The sequence below is a fragment of the Argentina anserina genome, chromosome 6 (genome assembly GCF_933775445.1).
Source record: "Argentina anserina chromosome 6, drPotAnse1.1, whole genome shotgun sequence".
Classification (NCBI taxonomy): domain Eukaryota; kingdom Viridiplantae; phylum Streptophyta; class Magnoliopsida; order Rosales; family Rosaceae; genus Argentina; species Argentina anserina.
This window is the reverse complement of record NC_065877.1, coordinates 30,399,810-30,427,143: the sequence shown is the minus strand read 5'-3', so window position 1 is coordinate 30,427,143 and position 27,334 is coordinate 30,399,810. Positions and strand designations below refer to the sequence as shown.

The following is a 27,334-nucleotide window of genomic DNA, read 5'->3' as shown; positions in this document are numbered from 1 at the left end:
GAAAAGTTAATAAAATATGTAAAGCAATTAGTAATTTTATGAAGGTAAATAGTAATTTCCTAGTTACGAAGTGAAACTCCGGAAAAATATATATATAGTTCTAAGGTGTGGGACTGTGGGGGAGGTTAATCAAGAAGGCACCAAAATCACTTCTTCAACTCTCGCAGAGGGATTTCTAGGGTTTTAGCTTCCTCCGATTCCAATTCCACCCCCACCCCAAAATGACGAAGAGAACCAATCACCGACTCCAATTGAAACCATTTTCAAAGCCGGCCCTCAAATTCCTATGGATGATGATCAGGAAACGTAAAACCCCCTCACTCTCTTCCCGCCGTTCCGGCCTGCCCGCCGGCTGCGCCGCGGTCCTCACCGACGACGAAGACGTCCTCATTGAAATCCTCGCACGCCTCCCGGTCAAAACCCTGATGCGATTCCGGTGCGTCTGCAAGACATGGAAGTCCCTAATCGCCGACCCTCACTTCGTCAAGAAGCACATCAAATACGACGCCGGAAGCGGAAGAGCCCTAACCGACGCCGATCTCCGTCTCATTTTCTCCATGAAGCCCCCAAGCTCCATGGCCTTGGCGGACCTGAAGGGCCTGAAGGGCGCTGGGGTGGGCGAGAGGTTCAGAGACGACCTTGTTGCAGTCAGGGAGGTTGAGTTTCCGGTGAGTCTTGATTTCGTTAAGGGTGATGATATAGTCAATGTAGGTAGTTGCAATGGCATTATGTGTATTCGTGTACGCGGCGATTATGTGTTGTGGAATCCTTGTACTGGTGAGCACAATGTGCTGCCCAAACCGAGTGCTGCGTGCTATTCGAGGTATTATGGATTTGGTTATGATGATGTTAATGATGATTACAAGGTGGTGAAGGAGTCACGAATGGAGGTTGATGATGATGGTTGGGTGAAACCGATGATTCAGGTGTTTTCGCTGAGGAAAGGGACATGGATGACCTATCCCGGCCCGAAGAATGCTAACATGAGAGGGCAGGGGGCATATATGAATGGGAAGCTGCATTGGCTGTGGTTCGAGGAGCAGGGGGATATGGAGAGCTCGGAAATTTGGGCTTTTAGTTTGGCAGAGGAGAAGTTTCATGAGGCGATACTGATTCCCTTAAATCGCCTTCCGAATCTCTATCATACCTGCGTTCGGGGGATTGTGATCTGCAGGAATTGTCTGTGTGTGTATAGTGACGTTGGGGCTGTGAGGATACTGATGATGAAGGAATATGGGGTCGAGGAATCTTGGACTCAAGTGCTGTATCTGACTTTTCATGAGGTGCCTGAGATATATGATGATATATGCACGGTGAAGCCTCTATGGATTCTAGAGAATGGTGATGTTTTGGCGTTCACAGTGCAACAAGGAGGCTACTTGTCAGTATATAACGCAAAGGATAAGGCATTTAGGAATGTTATTAGGCCTGAAAGGAGCTACAGGTTTGAAGAAGTCATTTACAGAGAGAGTTTAGTTTCACCCGTAACCGGCAGTCCCAGAGACGTCTGACAACAACATTGTGAGTCTTTTTTTGTTTTTCTTAATGTGATCAAATTTTATGCATTTTTGTGTTTATAGCTAATGGTAGATTATGTTACATGGACATTATAAACTTGTACTGATATAATGTCTATATTTGGCATGAGGTAAATAATTATACTACTGTTTTTGGGCCTTTTGTATTCTGGTTCAAAAGCCGCTGGTTAGTGGTTACAAAGGGAAGAACAAAATGGTAGAATTATAGTGCTGTGATGATTTAGTGGATTTAACATATGCTATAAAATGACTACTAACCTTCGCTCTGGTTCATTTGGGAGTTGGAATTAAATTGTTTTCATAGTGTTGTGTTTTTGTCATGGTTGATGGAAAACTCAATTGTATTGCAATCTACTTTCAACTTGACTGTGGAGCCTTGCTTCTACTACCTTTTCACGAACAACATGATAAGGTTTAATAGGAATTCCTCTAGTCTTCTTGTGATGTAATATTGATATTTCTGTCTCATGCAAGACAGATTTGAACTGGTTCTGTTCAATGCACTTTTGTTTGCTCGTGTGCGAAACAACCTAGCTTTGAATTCACATATGATATAACTTTATAGCTACTTACAAGATTTACTCCTGGTGCCTGTAAAGCTGCGACCATTGTAATGAATGTTTACACAATACACTGTTCTTTCCTCCACCATTTTGGTACAACTAAAGCAATTCATTTTCGTTTAGTTGATCAATATTGTCAGATTTGTAGTCATTATAGATTTTATAGCAATTCACGTTACATAAGTACATATATCCTTTCCTCCGGTCACTAACATTTTCTCAAAGCTATCATTTTAAAACTGTGTGAGCATAATTTTTTTATTGTTCATATTGATAGTACTAAGATTGAAAGGAGAAATATATTATTTTGCAGTCAGATTGTCTTTTTGAAAGAATGAAATCAGTGAATGCTTTGATGTTTTATTTCCTTTTCCTTCTTTCACGTGAATGTTTACTAATCCTGTGTGACATTTATACCAGATTTCTTGGTGAGCTAGTGAATTCTTCCTACGGGACTTAAGGGAATGACAAAGAAGAGGTGAAAGGAATTGAACCAGGATGTCTGAACCTTTTGCAAATCACGGCCAGGCAAGATTGTGGTAACTGAAAATGTTTTTTCAATCACGACTGATTTACTTTTGTGCTGTTCTGTGGGCTGAAGTATATCCCCATCAGACAAGTGTTGTTTATAAGATGTGGTAGCGACTTTGCAATTTTCTGTGTCTGAACAATGGAGTATCTAGTTCTGTATTCAGCATCGTGTATTCCTTTGAAGCAATGGTACTGAATCTGGAGGCCCTCTAATTGGCAAATTATAGTTTTTGTTTGCCATCATTACATATTAGCCTTTTAGTTTGTGACTGGATTCTGCATGTCTGTGGATGTTCACATAAAACAGAGACATGGGGTCTGACTTATTATTTTTTATCAAGTTGAAGCAAATTATTTAAATATTATAGAAGCATAATTATCAGTTGAACGCATGTTTTAGATCTTTTATGTTAGCTATAAATGGAACGGAGTTTGAGCGGATCGGACTAAATTTGTTTAGTAATAGGAATTTTTGACCCCGACCTGATCAGTTACCCAATGTGTATCAAATGATAACGGATACCCAGTCTGGTAGTCTGATCGTCTATGTATATCTCTAAATTTGTGGTTTCCTAATTGGAGAGAAAGTTCATACTTGGTTTATAATTAAATTTGGGTTCTGCATTTACATATTTGTACCTTTTGAATATGTACCTTTTGACTAGATTGGTGATATATCTTTGTGGGTTTCTGTTTGCTTTGTATGTCCTGGTATATCGAATCTATCTTGTACATATATTTAAATACTTACTATATAGTTACAGTTGAAACAATAAGTATTCGATGTTTCTAGACCTCCATCTCTCTATTTAAGTTTCTCTTATCATGGAGAAATTTCATAGTTTTACTTTTTAATCAATTATGGGTTCTATACGTCAATGTTTGTACCTTTTGGTTTGAATATCTGAGATATATATGATGTATTCTTTCTTTATTTTTCTTGGTCTTTTAACTAGATTGTATCTCCATTATACATATCGTTACATTCAATATTATATAGTTTCAGTTCAAACAATAAATATTCGATGTTTCTACTTTCTAGACCTTCATCTCTATATTTAAGGGTTCTCTTATCATGGAGACATTCATACTTTTACTATTTTATCAAATATTGGTCTATACTTACATATTTGTAAGGTTTGAATTAATTTTAAATATGATCTGTGATTTTCTATTGTTGCCTTGTATGTCTAGGTGTATCGAATCTCTACTTTAAATCCTTAAATACCTACTATAGGTGCAACTGAAACAATAAGCATTCGATGTTTCTAGACCTGCATTTTCAATATTGATTCCATAGAAATGCATTTAGTCTTGTGATTGAGAATTATCGGTCGATCATAGCTGAATGTAAACTTTAAGCGCTAAACAGTGATTGATTGAATTTTGGCCAAGTCCATAATGCCTATATAAACACAGGTCAGGCAGTCTAATTTCAATAAGCACATAGTGGACTGTGATGGCCAGTCTAACTGATGATGAAGATCTTGTTGTCGAGATACTGGCAAGGTTGCCAGTGAAATCTTTGATGAGGTTCAAGTGTGTTAGCAAACCATGGTGTGTTTTAATATCACAATCTCATTTTGTTAAGAAACACCGGAGCTTCGCAGACAGAGGCATCACCAAGACCAGCAGCAGGCTTATTTTTTTTACACAAAGTCCCACCTTCGTAGAGTTGGATGATTTGGAGAGTCCCAGAGATGGTCCTGTTGCTCCTAGCAAGCTTGGACTGCCGGTAATTACCCTTGATCCTGAAGTTATAGCCATAAAACTTGTTGGTTCCTGCGACGGTTTGATATGTCTAGAACTTAACCATAACGTGATTATAATATGGAACCCCTGTACTAGAGAATCCAATCTCTTTCCACAACCAAGAGTTGATTGCTGTTCAAGGTTTTATGGGTTTGGTTATGATTCTACCATTCATGATCACAAGGTAATATTGGCAGGTTATCCTTTAGTTGAATGTGAACATGAGTTGCCCAAATTTTCTAGTAAACCCATCATTCAGGTGTTTGCACTCAAATCTGCTTCTTGGGAGGTCTATGAAGTAGAATGCGAGATTATTAAAGGCTTGGTAGGGAGAGGGCACGCATCAAATGGAGCTCTGCATTGGCTGGAGTTTGAGTCATCGGTGTTTCGTGGTGGCTCAAAAATCGTGGCATTTGATTTACATGAGGAGACATTTGAGGTGATTCCGTTACCATTTGGAAGAATTGCAGCTGATTTCAGAGGTATATGGAGTGGTTTTCATGGGTTTATGACATTCCAAAATCGTCTATGTGTGTATTCTGGGGCATATGATCCCTACCCAGTTCGTATACACATGCTGAAGGAGTATGGGGATAAGAAATCCTGGACTGAAGTTATGAAGATCGATTCAAATTATGTTTCTGGATTGTCTGCTAGACTAGTTTACTTGAGGCCTCTGTGCTTTATGGAAAATGGTGAAATTTTGATGGATAAGGTAGAAGATGGACCTCAGTTGGCATTATATAATCCTGTGGGAGAAACATTCAGGAATGTTCTTGATGGTCATATGCATCTGAATTTCGACTCCATTATCTGTAGTGAAACTTTAGTTTCACCAGCAACGGGCATTGGTGAAGAAAATGATGCGGCACTACCAAGTACGTAAGTTTTGCCTTCTTTCTTTCATTTTCATATCATGATCAAGTTTTTCTTTTCGATGTGTCATACTTATCATACGAGTTATATTTTCTTACATGTTGAATTTCTTGAAATGTTTAATGCTTCAATCTATTATATCTATGAATTGCTTTTTGCTTGTATTGCACGTCAAAAATATATATGTGCAATACAAGCAAAAAAGATGTAATTTTGGAAGTCACATGCACATACTGACTATATAATATAGGAAAAACATATCACCTTTAGAATTTTAGTAATTAGTGTTGTGGCGGCCGGATCCAAGTAATCTTTCCATATCGTTTTCTTTTAATTGTGTAAGCATAGTTTGATTTGTGTTGTCTCCCGTAATATACAATCCTTTTTCATTTATTAGAAAACCTAGATCTTGTGTTACAAATCATGGTTCAATGAATCTATCGGCCTATATATCATTAGAATTAGTTACATGCATCTTACCTTTTGTTTTATAACGAGTGTAAAGCTTGGCACTCACTATCATGCCTCTCTATTGCCGGATCAAATTAGGTGATATAAACAAGTGAAGAAGCCAAGGTCCCAAGGAAAGGCAAGGTGGGGAGTCAGCAGGAAGAGGAGGAATTCTAGAGAAGAAGTATGCATTTCATCCAATAAGGAAGCAAATTCAACTATTCAATAAATGCCCCTTGAGGCTGAAATTAGCCAGATAATATCGTCGTTAATAAACTTAGTTTTTTTTTTAATGGATGAACTTTATATTACAATAAATGTTGAATAAGATGTTTTTGACAGCTGTTCAGTGCGAGTCAATAGAACTTTTTTATTTAAGAAATAATCATAACATTGTTACTATGTAACATTTATGTCTAATAATGCACTCTCTAGTACCTCATTCCTCATCATCATCATCATCTTTTTTTGTTTTTTGAGATATACACACATTTTTTTTCTGGTTCGGGTGTCAAAGGCCCAAACCAAACGAACGGCCCAAAATTAAGCCTATGGAAAATCAAAAGATTTAAATATATATTTTGAAGACCAATTCGAGACCGCCCTACCTCCACCACACCAAATCTTCGCGCCCTTTTATGCCCCCGTCTCTCCCCCTCCCCCCTCCACCAAAACGACGCCGTAATCTCCACCATGGTATTCCTCCACCAACAACTCCCCTCCCGCAAAAGACCCGCCCCTTCCCTCCGCCCACCTCCCCCTCCCCCCAAATCCTCAAAGCCCAATCCCACCACCACCACCACCACCCCCGCCTCAAATTCAACCCCAAACGACTCCTCCGCCGTCGATAAAATGGTCTCAATTTTAGCCGAGGCCGGTTGCACTCTCCTCAACCCCTCCGGCCCTCCCTGCCTCCCCTCCGATCCCCACAAGCTCCGCCGCGACCTCCACCGCACATTTTCCTCTTCCGAAAATGCCCCTACTCTTCGCTCCGACTTCCTCTCCGGTCTCTCCTCCTTCATCCAAACCCCTCGAAACCTCCGCAGGTCACTTCATCACTTCATCTCCACTCTTTACTATTTCACTCTTCGATTCCTGAAAATTGATCTGTGCTATTTCTAGGGTTCTGACTGCTTCAACCAGAACCGAGAGCTTGCTCCGGCACCTGTTGCTGGTCCCGTCGATCCAAATCGACATCCAGGACATGCTCCTCGAGAAGCTTCCGGAGTATTTCCATGTGGATTCGAGTCAGGATCCATCGCTTTCTCTTGAGGACGATGTTGCTAGGCTGATTATCAACCACTTCCGGTGGCTCGATTTCGTTATGGATCCTAATGCATTGGCTGAGAAATTGATGCAGGTGCTTTCGGTTTGCCCCTTGCATTTGAAGAAGGAGATCATCGGCTCGCTGCCGGAGATTGTTGGGGACCAGGATAACAAGACTGTGGTTCAGTCTCTGGAGAAAATGCTCGAGGAGGACTCGGCTGTGGTTGTGGCGGTGCTCGATTCCTTTTCGAATCTTAATTTGGATAATGAGTTGCAGGAACAGGTCCTACTCTAACTTTCACTTATCTTCGGATTATAAGTAGTGCCTTTAGCAGTTTTGATTAATATCTGTAATAAGCATACTGCACATTTTAGTTTCATGTCATATATCGGTAAATTAAAGCAAGTAGAAGTATGCTTTATGATATGATATAATTTGTCTTCTTATGTTTGAGGAGTGAAAATTGAGGATTAAATTATCTTATGCATACCTAACTGCATCTAACTTTAGATTTCATTTTATTTGAAGGTTATTACCATAGCATTGTCCTGCATCAGGACAATTGATGCGGAGCATATGCCCTACCTGCTTAGATTTTTGTTGCTTTCAGCAACACCATCAAATGTAAGGAGAATAATATCTCAGATACGTGCGAAGCTAAAGTTTGTTGGTGTATTGAGCCATCATGCATCACAGCAAAGTAAACTCAAAGGAAAGTCACATGTGGACAACACAGAGGCTTCTATCCTTGAGGCCTTGAGATCAAGTCTTAGATTTAAGAATGTATGTTTTCTTTCCGTAATTCAAGAACATTGGTTGTCATTAAATTAAAGTTTTCTCCTCTAATGTTGCTTGGTTCCTTTTGGATGCAGATACTGTGTCAGGAGATCTTGAAAGAGTTGAACTCTCTTGAGAGACCTCAGGACCACAAAGTCATTGACATATGGCTACTTATGCTGATATACATGAATGGCGAATCTTTGCAAAGGAGTGTCGAAAAGTTATTTAAGAAAAAAGTTATTGAAGATTGTATTCAGGAAGATATGTTTGATCAATGCATTCATGGACACAAGGAGCGTGTACAGGTAATTTTGACTATAGTTTTCTATAGAGCTGTGGTTTCTGTTGGAGTAGAGGATGGGTGGGTAACTAGTCATCCTCTATTCCAACAGAAACCATTAACTAGGTTTCAGGGGTGGGAAAGGACCAATTTTTTTTTTTACGAATAATAAGAAATGAACATTAAAGCTTCTCTACTATCCTACCCCACCCAGTGCCATGACTGACATCTGCGCTAGAGTTCATTACAACTGTAGAATGAGTATCAATTTTGTATTTCTAAATTAAGCAATCATTGTTTAAATGTGAATCCTCCTTTTTTTTACTTTGTAGGATTATTTTTTATCTTTCATTTCTTTGTCCGAGTATCTGTTGGCTTGCAAAGAGCAGAAGGCCAGGCAATTTAGCATTCATATGTATGTTTGTCTCTTTGAGGAGTTTGGTGATACTTATTCAAGACAGGAAGTAAGTGGTCTATGGTTTCTTTATTGGTTGTTTGGTCATCAGCGGATGTTGTAATTACTAATTGTATCTTTGATGTAGGTTCTTGGTTCATTAGTTACCCATGTGGGCTCCAGTGTGGGTTTTGAAGTCAGTTCTGCTTTAGAGACCATGAGGTTGCTGGTTTCCAAATATGCACAGCAATTAATCCCTCTTTCTTCTCATATTAGTGGTATATTACTCTGTTGGTAGTTAATAACTTAATATTTATCCTATATTGATGTTAGTATGTTTGGAGTATTTCCGACAATGCATGATGACCTCTTTGTTCCTCATTTTAGGTATCTTGGATTATTTAGAGGGATTCAGTCTTGAACATTTGCACAAGGTAGGATGCTATCCTTTTTTATTCTTGGCTCAATGAAAAACATCATTTCACTGATTTTACACTGTGAAGGTCTACGAGATTTTCAGCCGTCTAGCGCTTTTGGTGCGGTCAACTGCAGATTCACATGGTTCCTCCTTTGCAAATGAACTTTTCATGATAGTTCGCAAGCAGGTATAAAGAACTATAAAATTTCTCTATATATACAGCATAATATTGAGATTCAATACATGTATAACAATAGTTGCTTTTGCAGCTGTGGTAATGGTTAATTGAGATGTTCCTTCCTCCTGTTGGACAGGTTAGTCATCCAGATCTGAACTACAAGAAGATGGGCCTGGTTGGGACTCTGAAGATAGTTTCCTGTCTAGGATGTACAGCTAATGATACATGTCAATCCCCATCTCAGGTAAACCCACCAGCATTTGGGTTATACTCTTCTAGAGATAAGTGGGCATCGTGGTGGAATGTTGAAGTTGTTTTGACCTTGCTCATGATTGTGTTATTTAGATGTTATATTGACATAGAAACATAGAGAACGAAATAAAATGCTAATATTTGTTGCCTCCAGGCTGATTCACGTGTTTGGTTCTGTAAATAAAATTGTATCAAACTTGATATTTTATTTCGGGTAGCATTCTTTTTCTTTCATTATTTTAAAACTTTATTCTAGAACACCTTCATCATCCTTCAGCTTTCCTACAGAAATCAAACTGTGATGAGGCTCTGGAGCTCTTGAAAACAGCTTTGGACTCTTGCAAACAGTTGCCCTTACCTCTGATCATGTTTTATGACGAACTGACTGAAATGATGGAAAATAACACCCTTGATCCAACAGTTATGGAATGGTCAGTTAAATGTAAACCGTAGTTCTCTCTCTCTCTCTCTCTCTCTCTCTCTCTCTCTCTGTCTCTCTGTTTTTCTTTCTCATTTTTCTTTTCTTTTCCTTGAATAGTTACATACAAGTTATTCTTATTTTTTTTAATTAGTTTTGGAAAAACATATCTGCCTATTGCAGGATTGGCAAACATTTAGGAGAGTTTGAATCTATATTTCTGTCTGATCTTGATGGTGGGAAATTAGCATCTGACGAATCTTATTGTGGCTTAGAAGGTGACTTGCAATATTTCTTATTGAGATGCAGATATTCTATGTCTATGTTCCCTTTTAATAGTTTTTCTTGATAAGAGATATTCATTTTATCAATATTGACGCCTCTTATTTTTCTAGGTGAACTGTGGATGAATTTGGATGGTGATATATCTCCTATTTGTCTGAACATTTTTCCATTGGTGTCGTCCACTTTGCAGTATGTGTCAGCATACATACATTAATTTGTATATTTGCCTTTTTTTTTCCTTTCCATTTTCTTCTTTGGTTGTTGTGACTGCTTAAGTTGGAATCTTGTTGCGTGCAGGTCTGCTTCTTCTTTACAAACGCTACCTGCTAACTTTCTATTATTATCTGCAGTAAGTTAAGGTACCTGTAACAGCTGATAATTGATTTGATTTCACCTCTGTGATAAACTATGTGTTTTTGTTGTTGTTGTAATTTTAAGATTGAAAGGTTGACAAATCAAGGATCTCTTGGCGGAATTGATGCACTACTGGGCTGTCCTCTCCACCTCCCTTGTTTAAAGGTGTGCTCAAGTAAAAAATGCCTCTTCCATTAATAAAGTTTTGGCCTACACCAGAGTTTCTCTAGTTAACTGTCAATCCATATCCCCAATATACACCATAAATCAGAACACACACACACAGACACACACACAGATTGCTTCAGATACTTTATCAACTGTAGCTTTTGAGAATTATGGGATATCATCTGAGAAAGTGATATATTGCTGTTAGTTTGTTTCAATCCTATTACTTGTTTTAGCCTGTTAGAGCTCATTTTAGTGACCTATATTGACATGCAATTACTTGTGAATTCCCAGTATTTCTTTGGATCTGAGTGGAAGTTGCTCACTGGGAAGCAGAAACAGATTTTATGTGCCTCTCTTTACTATGCTTCTAATTGGATACGGGAACTAGTAAGTGCAGAAGCATTGCTGCCTTCAGTTCTCAACCGGTATCTACATGTAAATTGTTGTTTCTTATTCCTTCAATCTGATGTTGTAGCTCAATGCCTTCTGTACACAAATCACTGGAAGATTTGATTTTACAAGTCAGGCTACTAAGGAGGACATAATTGCCAAGTTATTGAAGCGTGTGAGGAATCTTATGTATGTTACTGTCATACTGTGCTCTTAATCAATTGACAACTTATTTCCAACTTTTGTAAATCTGCCGTCTGCTTTAAATATTAAAACATTATGAAGTATTTTTGCTTCAATTTGTGAAAATTACACTATAATCGGTCAGGTTTCAAATATTAGGATTTGGTTGTGATTCCTTGTTGCAAATGAAAATAATTTAAAAGGAAACGGGCATCCTTATGATCCCTTATAGTTTAAGTCGGTAATTATTGGGTGTAGGACATAGGAAATCTAATGACAGCTTTTTTATCTTCTCATTTGATTTTACCCTGTCAATGTTTCTTATTTATTATTAATATTAATAATAATATTATTATTATTATTTTAACATTTACTTTGTCTAGTTATATATGATAAGGGTGTGATGCCTTTGCTGTCCTGAAGCAGGCAGCTACCCTTGTAATCTAAAGCATTTTGTTGTATCGAAGTAGTTTAAAGCATAGTTGATTGGCTGGATTCTGGGAAGTTGTGATGTGGGTCTGAAGCATTTGATACTCATCAGAACCCTTAATCGTTGAGTGTTGATGGAGACATTACAAAAAATTGCAGATTTTTGGAAAGCTTGTTAAACAGTTGTATTGAGAGGTACCCTCTACCTCTTCCTGAACTTCATTCAAATGCGGATATCAATCGGTCTTCTCTCTTGAACCAACCTCACCATATACTCGAGCATAAGAAGACACAAGAGGACATCTCTCCAAGTGGCACGAGGAGAAATAATAAGACCTCAAAATCATCAACAACATCAGATACTACGGGAAGGCTCCGGCAGCCCACACTGTTTGATGTCTTGGAGAAAGCGGGAGTTATAACAGGACAAGAGGTTTCAAATGAGGAGTCTTCTGGTTTATCTACAAAGGGAAGGTCATGTGAGTCATCTCAGAAAAATCCCTGTGACTCTGAGGCTGCCATTATAGAAATGTCTGCTGTTACCAAGGCTCTTGAAGCTCAGAGATCAAAATTTAGGCCTCTCCTGGTTCAATGTTATTCAGTTCTAGCACTTTCAAAGGTATGGTTGATTAAACTGTCGTATCGTATTACTCGTGAATTTGTGATTAACTTGGAAAGTAACTAGCCAGTTTTATGGCACTGTACTGCTTAGTAAACCTACAGTTATCTTAGGGTCACAGTTTAGATTTAGTGAAGGTAGGTGATTCATATAGCCTAATGCAGAAATAGAAATCACAATTTTGATGCTTCTGTAAAGACATTGTCCCATGCAGTATATACAATTCTGAGTCAAGTTGGTCAATTTGTAGTTGGATTTTTTTATCTATGATTATTTTATCTTTGTCCTTCATTTTTTTTCAAAGTGATTATGGCAACAGGCTGTCTAATTATACGTAAGATAGAACTGGATTTTCTGCTCAAATGAAGTATAATAGTACTAATTAAAGCTATTCAAAGATTTTATTTTTGATAGAAGCCGAACTGATATGTTAAAGTTAATAATGTATGGAAATATATCCATAGTGCATGTCAAATATTTACAAGATGGAGAGGGTATTTGGATAAAATAATTAAACAATATTTGTTTCTGTGAAATGCAGAGTGAAGCGTCCTGTTGCTCTGATGCTGCTGCCGAGGTACCAGCCTTTCAAAGAATTATTTATTGTGAAAAATTGTAAGCTTGCAAACCTAATTTTCTTTTATGTGGGTGCTAGTTACCCCTACATCTGTACCTTCTGCGTGATCTGCACAACAAGCTGGAGTTTTTCAATCCTGGAAAACAGTTGTGGGGTAGAAGTTTGAGTGCTCCAGCTGGGTTTACAAGGATGACCATAGATGAATTCGTGAGAAAAACTGGACCACTCTTTCCAAGTCTAAAAACTCATTTGGATAGCGCAATTTGGTTACTTAAACTAGGTGAGATTTTAAAGCATGATGTGGTAAATAAACAGTGGAAGAATGCTACTTCCTTCTTATAATTATGGAACACTTGACTCTGCAGGTGATGCAACTTGTGAAGAACATTGGAATAATGAATCGACCTCTGCTGGAAATCCAGACAATCCCAATCTTGTACTTTCAAACTACAAAGCGTCTGCTTCAGTATTCAAAGAAGTGCTTCATTGTTTTAGTGCGGTGAAAATCTACCACCTTCTCTCTGTCTCTCTCAATCTAGCCCAATTTCCTGTGTACTTGTTGTTAAATTTTGTTGGATAATGAATCTTCTTACTTTGATTGTAATCACAGATATTAAATCTTCCTGCTCTTCAAACGGACAAGCCAGCTCTCGTATGCTTGCTAGAAGCATTCCAGCCCAATAAGATTCCAGATGGTTTTTTTGTAGGCATACAGCCTAACCTTTCTCCCGGGACTGCAGAATATTTATATTTTGGAGCTTATTCATTCTTTGAGGATGTCTTGGACATAGGTAAATTATCCTATCTTGTTTCCTGGTGCTGATTTAAGATGCTCATTCATTGACATACTTTTCTACGACCACCTTTGTAACTGCATACGGTCCCTGCAGCGTGTTCGTTTTCCTTCATGCTGGCTTCAGAGTCACTTTTTACTCTAGAATCGGTTGTAACATCGGTCCAGAAATTTGTCAGTAAACTGGAGGAAAATGGTAAAAGCATGCAGTACGGATTTATCCAGGAGGCTGTTCCTGCTTTGCGCAGAAAACTTGGTACTTCCGCTGAGAAGGTTTTAAGGTATAGATGGGATGATGAACATCTTGATAATGGTGTGAAGAGCAAGGTGAGCTATCTTTCTGTCGAGGTTTCTTTATACTTGAAAGCACCATTTTGAATTTTTATTTTTATTTAATTTTAAATCTAAATGTCCATAGGGAGAAACAGTACAGAAAATATTGTGTATTTACCTGGATAATAGCAGCTCTACTCCAGATCTGCTGAATGAGCTCTCGTGCTCTATTTTACCCCAGGTAAATGTTATCTTCACCCTGGCACTTGGTGTCTCCAAAATTTTTGTATATATTATTTCTATATTTCTGTTTATTAGACCGATACTTTTGTACCTGTTTTTAGCAGTAAAGGTGTTGTCTTGTGGTGTTGACAACTTGTCCTCTGTACAAAAAAAAAAGGGATCACATGTAGAATACTAGTAAGACAAGCTGTTAAAAAAAAAACGGAACCTTGGTTCTCTTCTTCCAGATTGAGAACGGAAGATTGGCTGTTCCTGCTTTGCGCAGAAAACGGAACTTTGGGATGTGGATCTGAGAAATCCATATTGAAGAAGGGTTCTACATTATTGACTATTGTATCAGTATATTACTGAATTGATTCAATCTCGGACAGATTATCTATACATATGGTGAACAACTGAATCAATTTGTTGACCAGTCGTTTTCATTATGGTCAAATTTGATTTCTGTGTTAGGCTTCTTTTGGCAAAGGAAAGGAGGAAGGTGATCGGCATGGTTTCCCAACTCTGTCTTCTGGAACATTGGGTGTATGGTATAAGATATTGGTAAGACTACGGTCTTGTTTTATTTACAATGGTCTTCTTGTTGGCGATGTTTACAAAAGGTGATATCATGTGCAGCATGAAGAGAATCTTACAGTTCTAAACAAATTGGTGAGTTGTAGATTCATTTTTCAAACCTTCCCTAGTATCTCCAATCTTTTATTCAAAATTCACTTAGTCTGAGAACTAGAAATGATGTTCGTACCTCTTAGGTCAAAGAAGCTACCACCCTGAAGCGACCAAGAGCTGGCATACAACATGAAACTATTGAAAAGCTTCTGATCAAGCTACACCAGTGTGTAAATGTGGTGGTATCACTAGTTAGCCTTTGCAAGACTCATGACAAGGTAGTTAAACATGATTATGAAGTTCATAATTATCTTTAGTTTTGTTTTGATTCACTTATTCTTCTTCAGTGTCGTTGTTCTAATGGCTCTAGTGCCATCAGAGTTTAAATTGTTGTTGTTGTGTGATTCAGGTGACTTTGCATGCCATGGCTGTTGGGTATGGTGGGAAGTTCGTTGATTCTTTCCTGAAAGGTATAATTTCTGATACTTGTAAGCATATTATCTAAATCTGAGATTGAGAGCACTAAAATCATAATTTTATGCAGTTTTTGACTTCTTACAGTCCCAGTTTCAAGTGCACAACGAGCAGATAATCAGCTTGGTAATATCCTTTTGAACGAATCAGTTACAAGTTTAACTGGAGTGAAATCCTATCCCTTACTTGTCCTTAAAGAAAATGCTGTTCTTTTGTCTATCAATCAGGTTATTGAGCTTCAAAAAGCCACAAGAACAATACAGACCCTATGTTCTGAAGCAAAGGTTAGTCTTAGGTTTTTCATTATATTTTTTAAAAGGAGTAAATATATTCACAGTTGCAATTTCATTATCATACAGTATTTGATTATGTATTTGTTTATCTGGAAGGGCTTGAGACAAACAACTATAACCAGAAAAATTCCTGCTACAAAGAGATCCATGGAACGCTTTTTGTTCTGCGTGAAAGCTCTTCTCCACACCACACCCAGTGGCCTCACTTTCTGGATGGGTATGTTTGAAATCGATGGCTTTCTTGTGCATCTGTGTGTACAAGGAAACTTTCATCTTACAGTAACTTATTTAGAGGGCAGAGACTCATTCATCATTATCACATTTTTTGCACACTAGATCAATTGCCCTTTTCGATTTTGTTAGATATCGTTTCTCATGTCATTCGTTATGTTTGTATTGTCTAAGTGAAGCGTGTATATGTTCATTACTACTCCAACAGGAAATTTGAAGCATAAAAATTTGACGGGTGAGGTGGTGAGTTCACAAGTTTATGCTGATCATGATAATAAGAGCAATGCTGATGAAGAGCTAGATGAAGCTCTTGATGAATACCCACCTGAGAATGTTGAGGACACAGAACCATTGAGCGAATGAAAGTGCTTTGCACCGAAAGCGCTTTACACATTTGTTGAACCTAACTTGTGAGTTCAATAAGATGCTGTATATACAACTTGCAAGACTTCCCTTTTACAAGTAAACTGCATTTGGTGCTCTCAGTGTTTCACAATATAGTACCGAATTAATGTATATCGCAAGACGAGTCAACTAACTACAGAACATGTGTATCTTAATGCTGATTACTAAATCTCTAAACTTTTGCACAACCTCATGTCTTGAATGGATTAGCTCATAGTGATTGTAGTCAGAAATGGTACTCATGAAACCCTTTAAACATGCATGAAAATCATAGCTTTATGACTAGGTGGATCAATTGTAAATTGTATCTAAAACCGGAGCCCTAGATCGTTTATGCAAAGAAGGCCGTTGCAAGAACCCACAATTTGTACACAGAAGCTGACCTGTAGATCTTTAGAACAAGGCTTCATTACCAAGTTTTGTGGCCTCGTCGAGGCCTTGTCACAATTAATCTGCATGTTATGTTAAGAAGTAGTTGCATTCACGATTAAGGTTTCTGAGGTTTGATGTGATGTTGGTCCATTCAGTTGAACCATATATCAGAAGGGAAGAGGAGGGTGAGGCCGGTGTTCGTGAAAATAGATCTTTGACTAGAGGTGGACATGTGACAAGATGAGACGGAATCAGGACGGGATTTGTGTTTTTAAAAATTCGTCCCACCCGAAATCAATTCCGTCGGGATCAGGACATGATCAGGATGTGATCGGGCATATCCCACCTTTCCGGACTTTAAATAATAAATACTTAATTTACTATAAATAAAATTTTAGTGCGAATTATTGTAATAGAAAAAACATATCGATTGTTCCAAATTTCCTTCATCATCTACTTCGATACCATGAATTTAATTATTATTAAATTAAATTAATCATTTGAATTATAGCTTTATAGATATTGTATATAAAAATTCTAGTATTATCATACAAGAGAAACATATATAATTATATATTATATATAATATTATATAGGTTCTGATTGCTAAGTTCATAGAAATTTGCAATTTACAAATCGTCTTTATTTATATCATATAATTTTAATGAAAAAATTAACCGGGACTTGTTTATTTTTAGGAAATGAACCAAGATTCATTCTTTGAAGTTAGTCCTTTCTTTATCAAAGGCATATAAGATATCTCATAAATTATAAATGTATAAAAATGATGATGAAATATTTGATGGTTAAAATTCTAATGAAATTTAAAGTGGAACGGGACGAGATGAAGCGAAATATAAATTATTCGTCCCACTATTATGAAACATGACGGAATCAGGACGAAATATATGTTTTTAGACCTCCATCTCATCTCTATAAATTTCAAGATGAGATCGAGATTTTAACTTTTTATGCCCACCTCTATCTTTGACCAACTGAGGCTCGTTGAAGAAATGATGCCACGATTTGCACATCAACCTGAAAATGGATGAGTGATGTAGCTGGGAGTCTACAAAATATATCGACAAGTATATGATCAAGGAGTACGTTGGAGATAATGTGGCAAGCTTTGGTTCTATCTTCATTATTTTTATGGTACTTTGGCTACAAGCTAGGGTTTTGCATGGTTTTATAGTATCGTTCTTTTGTTTCAATCCCTAGAATACCGAATCAAGTAACTTAGGCCCAGTTCAGTAGATTCCATATGCAGCCCAGACAGGCAAAGACCTAAAGGCCCATTGCCAAGATCCGTCTCCCAATCGATCTCCGGTGGTCGGACATGGTATAGGCATCACCTTTCTTTGACCAAGCTGCCGCACCAAGCGCCTGCAAGAGCAAAGCTGCCTCCTCCAGGCCTCCCACCGCTTTCATTTTTGGCGCAAATTAAAGTTCTACTTCCACTTAAATCACTACATTTTATTCAAGCGCTTGAAATTTGATCAAAATCTTAACATTGCAAGTATATATATTAACAATTTGTCAGCTCCTCGACGACGTATGATTGACCAACAAAACATATGCACTCCGGCAGACACTCTCAATGGTTGAATTCCAGTGGCGGATCCAGGATTCACAACTCGGGGGGACTTGATTTTTTTCCTCAACAGCCGAAGTGATAAAAATTTATAGTGCATAAAATATTCAACTATAATATATTAAATGTATACCTTATTGATGTGAAAATAACATTCCATTCAAAATTATTATAAGTTTAGTCAATTATTGCAAAAAGAAATTTTTAGAATTGATCAATAACCTTAATTAAAATTAATGCACAATGAAAATAAAATAAATTAGTTACATGTTGAATAAGTCAAGAAAGATTGGAAGTAAATGGAAAAATAAACACACAAGTATTCTAAACCTAACATGCAAAACTACACCATATGAATATATGACATGTACTTAGATAAGTATTTCTCAAATTCTTGTCCCCCTACCGGTGCCCTAGATCCGCCCCTGTTGAATTCCATCTGCTCTGTGTTAGAAAGTCTCCAACTGATGGGCCATTAAGCACTTGCTATTGTCAATTGTGGATACCAACTTGCAAATAGACTTCCCTAAGCTTAGTCTTGGCTACAAACTCAGGGGTGTCAAATTTGTTGACTGGTCATCAACTAGATGTCTAGGTCAGGTCTTAATGCCCAGAAGAACGGTAGCTTACTGTTTGCAAGTCCCTGTCAAAGACTGAAGTGTGGCATGAATTGGTGGAGGCGTATAGCCGTAGAGGAGGGAGCGTCCAAAACATCATGCTCCAACGCATGAAAAGTCTTTGTGCACCATATTCAATTATTCATTGCTTCTTTGGAAAAGTTAAAGATGTCATCATCAGGATATGTGGGGTTCGAATATGTTCATGAAGCCAATTGTAAAACTACGACAATATTCAATTCCCATGTTCATTGAATACAATTCACTCCCCATGTTCAGATACAAGCAGTAGTCAATCATGAAACAGCCCTTAACTTAAGATATGATGCATGCAGTGATGTAGATAAGTAACCATGCTACTAAGCAATAACAGGGCCCAAGGGAGCCATCTAGGTAGTCAGCTGAGACAGTAACCACTAATCAGTAAACATAAATAAGATTGGTTTCAATATAAAGAAGCCAGCATGTGTTTAAAACTAATATCTAGCTTTGCTCAGCACTTGATTGACTAAATTGTCCAAGGTTATGGCCGAAGAACCATGCGAAGAAGAGGCCTCCTCTGCAAGTTTCTTCCACATCATGACCTTTGTTTTAACTTCCTTACCCTTCTCTCCTTCCATCAACTCTTCAATGAGTTTCTGTACTTCTTCTCTCTTCACATCATTACTGATCTCCATGCCAATACCCCACTCATAGCAAGTATAACGAGAGTTAATCCGCTGGTCAGCGACTAATGGCCAGCAGAGCAAAGGCACTCCAGCAGAAATGCTCTCCATTATTGAATTCCAACCGCAGTGTGTCAAAAATCCTCCAACTGATGGATGGTTGAGCACTTGCTCTTGTGGACACCAACTAGCAATTAAACCTCTTTCCTTTGTTTCAGCTACAAACTGCGGTGGCAAAACCACCATGGATTCACCAACAACCAAATCAGGTCTAATAACCCACAAGAACGAAAGCTTACTATTTGCAAGTCCCCAAGCAAACTCCATTAGATGTTGTGGTGTCATGACCACCATACTCCCAAAATTCACATACAGAACAGAGTTTGGTGCCTTACCAGTTAGCCACTGGAGGCACTCAGTTTCTTCTTCCCATAAACTATATCCCACAGACTTCAAAGGGTATTCTGGTATCTGATTGAGAAGTAATTGGAGAGGGCCAATGGCATAAACAGGTGGAAGCATAGATCTGCTGCTGGAGAAAGCTTCCAAAACATCTGGCTCCAACGCCTCAAAAGTATGAACAATAACAGCTGAAACTTTATGAGCTCCCTCCGCTGTTTCTAGAAAGAAGTTGAACGGAACGTCATCGGGGTTTGTAGTTCTCCAGGCGCCTGAGAGATCCCTTAAACGTATATGTTTCAGTCCCGGAACCCAGTCAACTGCCGTGTCCAGAAAGTCATCTGTCAGAGGGCTCTCATCTGCAACACCCATGTTAAGAGAAATGTTTACTCCCCTGTACTTGATACACAAACAAGATAAACCATAAAACTGGGAAGTTGTTCAAATACTGCTTTGTTACCTTTGAGGGGTGCAAATCCTTTTTCCACCAAAGTTGGAAACAATTTGAAGCTCATGAATCCAACTCCCGCCAAAGTAAAAAACAGTGCTATAGGAATTTCAAGTTCGGCGGCAACTGTGACGGTGAACGGCATGAAGCCATCCGAGACGATGCTAGTTACCGGAAGATTCTTATTGACACTCAATTTGTTGAGGAGGTTGCGGAAGGGAGCCGAGAAATGTTTTCTGAGTGAATTCATCACCAAAGTGAGGTCTTGGGAATTATTTTCATCTGAACTTGGAAGGCCATCTGGAATGGTTTCAAACTTAAAATCAGGAAACTGATCAAGAGAGTTGTGTCCATGAGATTTAAGAAAGCGCCTGTGGTTGAACTCTGTATTGACAAAGGTTATATGAAAACCTCTATGGTGAAGGAGTTGAGCAAACTGAAGCATTGCCTTTATATGGCTCTGAAATGGCGAAGGAACACATACAGCATGAGGCTTATTGACTTCTGTCATGGAACTCATCCAAATTTATGTATGAAGTATTAACAGAAATGCCGAACAACTCTATGGACTAGCAGGACTCGCATACAAACTTTGGAGTGGCTCTATCTCGTAAAAATCTCGTAAAAATGATGCCTACAAAGAATCAAATGGATGTATAAACTGCACTATGGGTTACCAAAAGAAGAAGTTGAATCTTATTGGAACTAAAATGGCATCCTGCATCATACCATTTATAATCTATAAGAAGAAGAAAAAGAAGGTGCTAACTTCCAAATAATGAGGAACAATACGAACAAAAGAAGCCGCAAACTAGGAAAACTAATGCTGGCAACTTTTCACAAGTCTCTTCATGCTGGCAACTTTATAAAGAGAAATAATCAAATTGGGTTTATCATCACCTTTAATTTTTAGAATTATTCAAAAGACCTGTCAGTGTCAAAGGCACTTCTCTCTATAATCTAAACAGCATTGGACATGTTTGATATATTTAAAGAACTGACACTGAGGAAGTCTAAAAGACGAAAAGGCACACAGTTCGAGTGCAACAGTAAAACAAGTGAGCTAAGAACAAGATAACACAAAGGTTTCAGAATCAAAGAACAAAAGAACCAGTTAAGGCAACTTGTAATATCAACTTCTTTTGGATTTTGGTTTAACATTATAAACACGTATTGTACACATAATGTAAGCATGAGACATCGATCACTGGATGACCGGCCAAGGTATCCCAAACAAAGAACTTGAAATGAGCAATTTCTACTGAGAAATGAAGCGAGGATTTAAAAAAAAAGCATTTAAAGGCATCCAGTTCTCTCTACATGTTTCAAGGCAAGCTGCTTTTATAGTCCTATCTCATAAGACATAACATACAACGAAAAACTAGTCTTAGACATTTTAAACAGGGATGCATTACCCATTAGTCAAGAAATGAATGTGTGCCATCAGCAGATTGCATATTAACCAGAAGGATAGCATCATCACTCATAGCAAGTACTTGTTGAAGCAGACCGTCTTCCAAATCCAGCTGGAAATTCAATTTGAAAAAATCTATGAAAAAAATTATAATACAGAGGCAATTAAGATATTACACTTTCCCTATGATATTTTGACATATAGTCACTCTCATGAAGCCCGAGCTTAAACTTCAGGGTCCCATTCTAACAGTGTTTATAAAATGTTAAAAAAGAGAAGGTTATTGAAGACATACCTGATAAGATAGATGATTACGCATATCACATCATAAACCTTTCTTTATTGATGATTATAGTGGGGATGTGAGCAATCTTAAGCCAGTCTTGCCCACTCGTTCTTTTGCACCGTTCATGTAGCAGAGGACATTCCTCAATTTTTAGATAAGTAAGAGAACTAGGCAGCTTTTCACCTGGAAAGCACTGGAAAGCAGGGCAATTTATAATCTCCAAGGTTTGAAGAGAGTTGAGGCGCCCAATTCTATATGGCAAGCATCGGAGAGCAAGACAATCTATAATCTTCAAGGTCTGAAGAGAGTTGAGGTGCCAAAATCCATCTGGAAAGCACAAGAGAGCACCGCAACTCGTAATCTCCAAGGTTTGAAGAGAGTTGAGGTACCCAAGTCCCAATGGCAAGCACTGGAGAGCAGGGCAATGCGTGAGCTTCAAGGTCTGAAGAGAGATGAGGTGCCCAAATCCCTCTGGCAAGCACTGGAGAGCAGGACAATTCGTAATCTCCAAGGTTCGGAGAGAGTTGAGGTGCTTAAATCCCTTTGGCAAGCATTGGAGAGCATGACAATGTGAGATGTTCAAGGTTCGAAGAGAGCTGAGGTACCCAAATCCTTCTGGAAAGCATTGTAGAGCAGGACAATTCATAATTTTCAGAGTTTGAAGAGAGTTAAGATGCCCAAATCCCTTCGGCAAGCACTGGAGAGCAGGACAATTCATAATTTCCAAAGTTTGAAGAGAGCTGGGGTGCCCAATTCCCTTCTGGTTGATGGTCTTCAGCTTCAAAAAGTTTTTGATTCTGAGAAAAGTGAGAGAGATGGGCAGATAAACCCCTTCCTCCGGAAATGACTCTACAAGTTCTTCATTTTCTTGGCAGACAAGCAACAAGTGCGTAAGACGAGTGAGTCTGTGGAGACCCCAATGCATGTGCTTTGCAATGAGATTTTCGCAAGAGATTTCAAGTGATTCTAACTTTGATGGCAAACCCCCTTCAGGAAATGATTCCAGTTCTGGACAATACAATACCTGAAGCTTCTGAAGAGATGGCAGAAGGTTGTGCATTTGTGCCGGCATAGACCTCAAGTGCCCACATCTTTGCATATTTAACTCAGACAAATTGGGTGCATGCAAACCTCCATCTGGAAATGATACAATTTCTGGGCAGCGAAGAAATGTCACTGAAGTGAGAGCTAGGAACTTGTTACGGCTCCGAGAAACAGCAAGTGATAAATTGCTCCAAAATAGGATTTTAAGCATGGGAAAGTTGTCAAAGGCGAATGTGCCAGTCAGGTTAGGAAGATCTATGAGACAAAGCTCTTGAAGATTAGAAAACACCTCAAGTTCATGATTGGTATCTCCAATATTACACCATTCTTCCAGTCCAAGCATTCCATTGACACTTAACACCTGCAGAGATCTGAATGGCTTAATTTTGCCGTCGCCATAAAACTCAGGGCCTATGGACCTCACTCCATCTAATCCCATAATATGAAGCTCTCTGAGGGAAGGTAGCTGCCCTAGTTGCGGCAAGGTGATACAACTTCCACATTTGTAAAGTCGAAGAAAGACAAGAGTAGAGGAAGAATAATAGACTGGCCAATCTGGAAACATTGTGCCTCTGTAATAACGAATTGAGAGATCTTCAAGGTTTGGATGAGGTTGGAGCTTGTCAAGCACTTCTCTTTCTAGTTGTGTATATAATCTCCAATCCAAACTTCGTTCTCCTCCCCAATCCAAAACTACTTCTTTAAGAAACTGTTTGTCCATCAGAATGCTGGCGTTCAGAGCTCTACTGTGAAAAATATTACCAATCCCTGAAATAACAAGCCTTCCACTCAAATTGTGAAGCTTCTTCAACTCTAGAATATCATGCTCTGCAGTATCCTTGTGTAGCACAAACTTGTTTAGGACCCTGAGATTTTTCAAATTTCCCATTTGTGCTGGCATCTTCCGCAAGTTTGTACCTTCTATATCCAGATGAGTCAAGTTGATCAATCTTCCCAGGTTGGTAGGCAATTCAGTAAGAGCTTTACAGTCTGACAGAAATAATTCTTGCAAATTGTACAGAGTACAAATGGAATCAGGTAACCGTAGAATAGAACTGGAGGACATGTTCAAGTGCCTTAGATGTATCAAGTTGTAGATTGCATCAGGCAACCACCTGATATCATATTTTGATAAATTGAGCACTCTTAAGCACCGTAGTTTCGGCAGTAAATCATTCAGTACTTCATTTCTCATTCCGTACCTGTGTGACTCTATCTGCATCTTTTGTGATAACGGTAGAAAGGTACGCAAAGATTTGGCTTCATGTAAACCCTCAAATTCCTCATTGCTATGATCATATTTTTTCATAAATGAAAAATGACGAGTCTTGGCCACAACAGTAGAGGAGCCACCTTCTTCCCAGCTGACACAGAATTCTCCAGATACAATCTTTGCTATATTATTGATCAAGTCATGAATTATATAATATGTTTTGTTATCTGTTGCTCGGAACTGATATGGTGAAAAAAAGGACTTTGAGACTAGATCATTGAAGTAGTCTTCTCCAACTTCTTCCACCGTTTTCCTGTTGGTGGATTGAATGAGGTCTTCAGCTTTCCATAAGGATATCAGTTCAGTTTTTTCAAATTCATAGCCTCTGGGAAATATTGAACAATAGGCAAAGCAGCGTTTCAGATATGGAGGCAAATAGCAGTAGCTCAACAGTAATGCTGGCATAACGTTTCCTTCAACCTCCCATATATCACAAATTAAAATAGTTTCCCATTCCTCCACAGTTCTGTAAGAACGTAACAGACCCCCAAGTGCTTTAATAGCCAAAGGAAGACCTTGACACTTCCCAACAACTTGTCTTCCTATTTCTTCAAGATTTGAGGGTGTGGGACTACCCTTCCTATTGAAGGCATATTTTTCAAACAATAACCAGGCATCTTCATCAGACATTTGCTTTAGATGGAAAGCTTGAAAAGTACCCATCATGGATGCCACACCTTCACTGCGTGTTGTGAAGACGATCGTACTTCCCTGTGCGCCACACTCAAATGAACGCCTTAAAGAATCCCAAAGGTGATGATTATCGTTCCAGACATCATCCATAACAAACAGAAATTTCTTTCCAGTTACAGTTGTCTTCACTTTTGATTGAAGCTGATCTAGGTTCCTGACATCACATGTTGCTGAACTGATTTGCTCATCTATCATTTGTGTTATTCTGAGAACATCAAAATTCTCTGAGACACAAATCCATGCAAAGTGATCATAGTGCTGTCTCACTCTCGGATCGTTGTATATGAGCTGAGCAAATGTGGTTTTCCCAATCCCTCCCATGCCCACAATAGGAATCACTCTTATCTTATTGCTAGTCTCATCATCGTGTAGCAATAGTGCCTTCGTTCTTTGGAATTTCTCACATCCATTGTCAATTATTTTTTCATTTGGCCAACCGCTTAGCAATAGTTTAATTACTGCCTCCTTCTCCGCATCTCTTCCATGCACAGAGTCTTCTACAAATGAAGTTGAAAGTACAGTTTGATATGCTGCACCATTTACAGCATCTGTTTTCAAACCCAGGACATCTATCTGTTGGATAATCAAGTTCAGTCTCCCATGAACTTCATTAATCCTGGAGTACATCAATGTTGTGTCAAAGGCATGAAATGGACTAAAACTGAGCTCTTGTACATTATCAGTGATATTGCTTGCGTATTCTCCTTCCAATTCACGCCTTAATGCTTCAGTCTTGATCTCGCCCAACAGGTCCTCGGCATTATAAATGGCCTCTTTAAGCTCATCAACCCACTCCTTCACTGTTGGTTTAGTCAGTAGCTTCTCCTCGGCATCATCAAGACAAGACTTAGCAGACAACAACTTCATTTGCAGCTTCTCTAGTGATCTATCTGTCAAGTTTTTGACCTCCCCAGAAGCCATAGTCTTTAAAGCCATGATCTGTGCAGGGCCGAAGGGCACACGACCAAGCTTGTCTCCGATTACATTAACAACTTTTTGGATGAACATTGATTCATGCCTGTAAAGTTGCAACAATGCCAATAAAATCACACATGCTGAAGTTAATAATTTCACGGTTCAACTAAGAAAGTGAAGCAGCTCTACTTGCTGCCGTGTTGTTTTTTTTTTTTCAGTTATAATGAAATACTTTTGTGCACCTTTCAAAAGAAAAAAAATCTAGATACTTCTGTAATGTAATCTAACTTCTAATGTTGTTTATTAACTACCCTATTCAGTGACAGTTAGGCCTTGAAGTACTTTAACTAAGATCTGAAAATACAAGCTCAAGGTTGGCTGCTATGTTATACTGTTCTTGCTTCAGCGGCTACTGTAACTTCAATCTAAAACTTCTATGTTGTATTTTGTGATTCTGGTGTCTGTTATTCATGTCTAAGCTTATGCTAACTAAACAAGCTAGGTGTCACTTCATTTCGCTAGTTAAAATCTGACAGAAATTGAAAATAAACACATGACTAAGTTGTATATACACGTATATAGTAGAGATGTGATTAAGTTGAGTGTAATTACCCATCAGCTTCATTATCCAAGACCATCCCTGAGAGATCAGCAACTTCTGTAAGAGCTGCCCTCCATCCCTTAACCTTGTCAAACGATTGATTTTGTTGATGCAAAGCAAATGCTTGTGCAAGAGCTCCTGTCTGCTTCCTCACATGAGACGGATCAACATGGTAGAACACTGGTAAAACGAAATGATCAGAGACCCTCCTGCCTTCAAGGATCATCACAAGCTCATCAAGGCACCAACCAGACGATGCGTAATGTTCAGAGAACACTATGATATAGCATAGGGAGTGTTGGATAGCTTTCTTCAGTTCTAGCTTGATATCTTCCCCCTTCTTGAGTCCAAAGTCATCTCGGAAAGTGCGAAATCCGGCGTTCACCAGTGCAGTGTAGAGGTGATCTGTAAAAGTCTTGCGAGTGTCGGTGCCTCTGAAGCTCAAGAAAACTTGATAATCACATCGAGAAGAAGAGGCTGCTTGAGCTCTAACTAAAGCCATGGATGACGTAAAGAACAAGCTTTCTGAGAAGACAACAAAGCTGTTTGGTTTCCAAGTTGGCAGCTTCAATAGATCGATCCTACCAGTTTAAAACTTACATAATTTAGCTCACCAGCAGCTCCTTTACGACTTTACTTGTGAAGAAATATGGAATCGTCAAAGCAGGTTGATGCTACTAAAAACCGAAAGAGGCTGGTTGAATGGTTTCCCCCAATTTTTCAAAGGGAAAATAGGAAAGTAATCCATGGAATCAACAATTGAAAACATAATATAAGGGGGTAGTTGAGGACTGCATACCAGGTAAGCTTCCTTGGGTTGAGCTAGGAGCTTCTCTCGCCTTTTCTCACATTTCGGTGGAGACTATCCAGTGAATCATAGAAACCCGAAGCTCCAGACAACAAGGGATTTGGGTGAGCTTTTCTCATCATCGAAGTAATTCGTTGCCGGTGGCAATATTTCGCCGGAATTTGTTTGAGCTGGATTTG

At 38.6% G+C, this 27,334-nt stretch overlaps 5 protein-coding genes across 8 annotated transcripts; 3 read left to right on the top strand and 2 right to left on the bottom strand.

The window, feature by feature from the left end:
* Window positions 1-204: 204 nt before the first annotated feature.
* Window positions 205-2,793, top strand: LOC126801220 (F-box/kelch-repeat protein At3g23880-like). The gene is made up of 2 exons (XM_050528699.1): window positions 205-1,521; window positions 2,522-2,793. The coding sequence occupies exon 1, from the start codon at window positions 222-224 to the stop codon at window positions 1,509-1,511; it is 1,290 nt and encodes a 429-aa protein (XP_050384656.1). The 5' UTR covers window positions 205-221; the 3' UTR covers window positions 1,512-1,521; window positions 2,522-2,793.
* Window positions 2,794-4,091: 1,298 nt separating this feature from the next.
* LOC126797260 (F-box/kelch-repeat protein At3g06240-like) lies at window positions 4,092-5,270 on the top strand. The gene has a single exon (XM_050523915.1). The coding sequence runs from the start codon at window positions 4,092-4,094 to the stop codon at window positions 5,268-5,270; it is 1,179 nt and encodes a 392-aa protein (XP_050379872.1).
* Window positions 5,271-6,403: 1,133 nt separating this feature from the next.
* On the top strand, window positions 6,404-16,335 carry LOC126801166 (uncharacterized). Its single transcript, XM_050528633.1, has 31 exons — window positions 6,404-6,756; window positions 6,833-7,259; window positions 7,506-7,760; window positions 7,850-8,062; window positions 8,370-8,501; window positions 8,580-8,709; window positions 8,819-8,865; window positions 8,935-9,036; window positions 9,164-9,271; window positions 9,568-9,710; window positions 9,881-9,975; window positions 10,093-10,171; window positions 10,280-10,331; window positions 10,421-10,501; window positions 10,799-10,894; window positions 10,983-11,086; window positions 11,669-12,128; window positions 12,670-12,705; window positions 12,784-12,985; window positions 13,071-13,204; window positions 13,316-13,496; window positions 13,596-13,825; window positions 13,917-14,012; window positions 14,468-14,557; window positions 14,633-14,665; window positions 14,767-14,901; window positions 15,033-15,093; window positions 15,168-15,223; window positions 15,325-15,381; window positions 15,487-15,607; window positions 15,830-16,335. Exons 1-31 carry the CDS (start codon window positions 6,404-6,406, stop codon window positions 15,982-15,984), a joined length of 4,464 nt encoding a protein of 1,487 aa, XP_050384590.1. The 3' UTR covers window positions 15,985-16,335.
* A 2,056-nt stretch (window positions 16,336-18,391) lies between these two features.
* Window positions 18,392-21,068, bottom strand: LOC126796687 (7-deoxyloganetin glucosyltransferase-like). Its single transcript, XM_050523428.1, has 2 exons — window positions 20,134-21,068; window positions 18,392-20,032 (listed from the first exon to the last, which is right to left on the bottom strand). The coding sequence occupies exons 1-2, from the start codon at window positions 20,639-20,641 to the stop codon at window positions 19,086-19,088; spliced, it is 1,455 nt and encodes a 484-aa protein (XP_050379385.1). The 5' UTR covers window positions 20,642-21,068; the 3' UTR covers window positions 18,392-19,085.
* Window positions 20,448-27,303, bottom strand: LOC126796686 (putative disease resistance RPP13-like protein 1). 4 transcript variants are annotated; one of them, XM_050523426.1, is made up of 4 exons: window positions 27,147-27,303; window positions 26,359-26,928; window positions 21,831-25,849; window positions 20,448-20,505 (listed from the first exon to the last, which is right to left on the bottom strand). In XM_050523426.1, exons 2-3 carry the CDS (start codon window positions 26,847-26,849, stop codon window positions 21,856-21,858), a joined length of 4,485 nt encoding a protein of 1,494 aa, XP_050379383.1. In that variant the 5' UTR covers window positions 26,850-26,928; window positions 27,147-27,303; the 3' UTR covers window positions 20,448-20,505; window positions 21,831-21,855. The 4 variants fall into 4 exon arrangements, with proteins under 4 accessions (XP_050379383.1, XP_050379381.1, XP_050379384.1 ...); XM_050523424.1 differs by having other exon boundaries at window positions 20,454-20,581; XM_050523427.1 differs by lacking the exon at window positions 20,448-20,505 and adding an exon at window positions 21,222-21,647 and having other exon boundaries at window positions 26,359-27,024.
* Window positions 27,304-27,334: the final 31 nt, after the last annotated feature.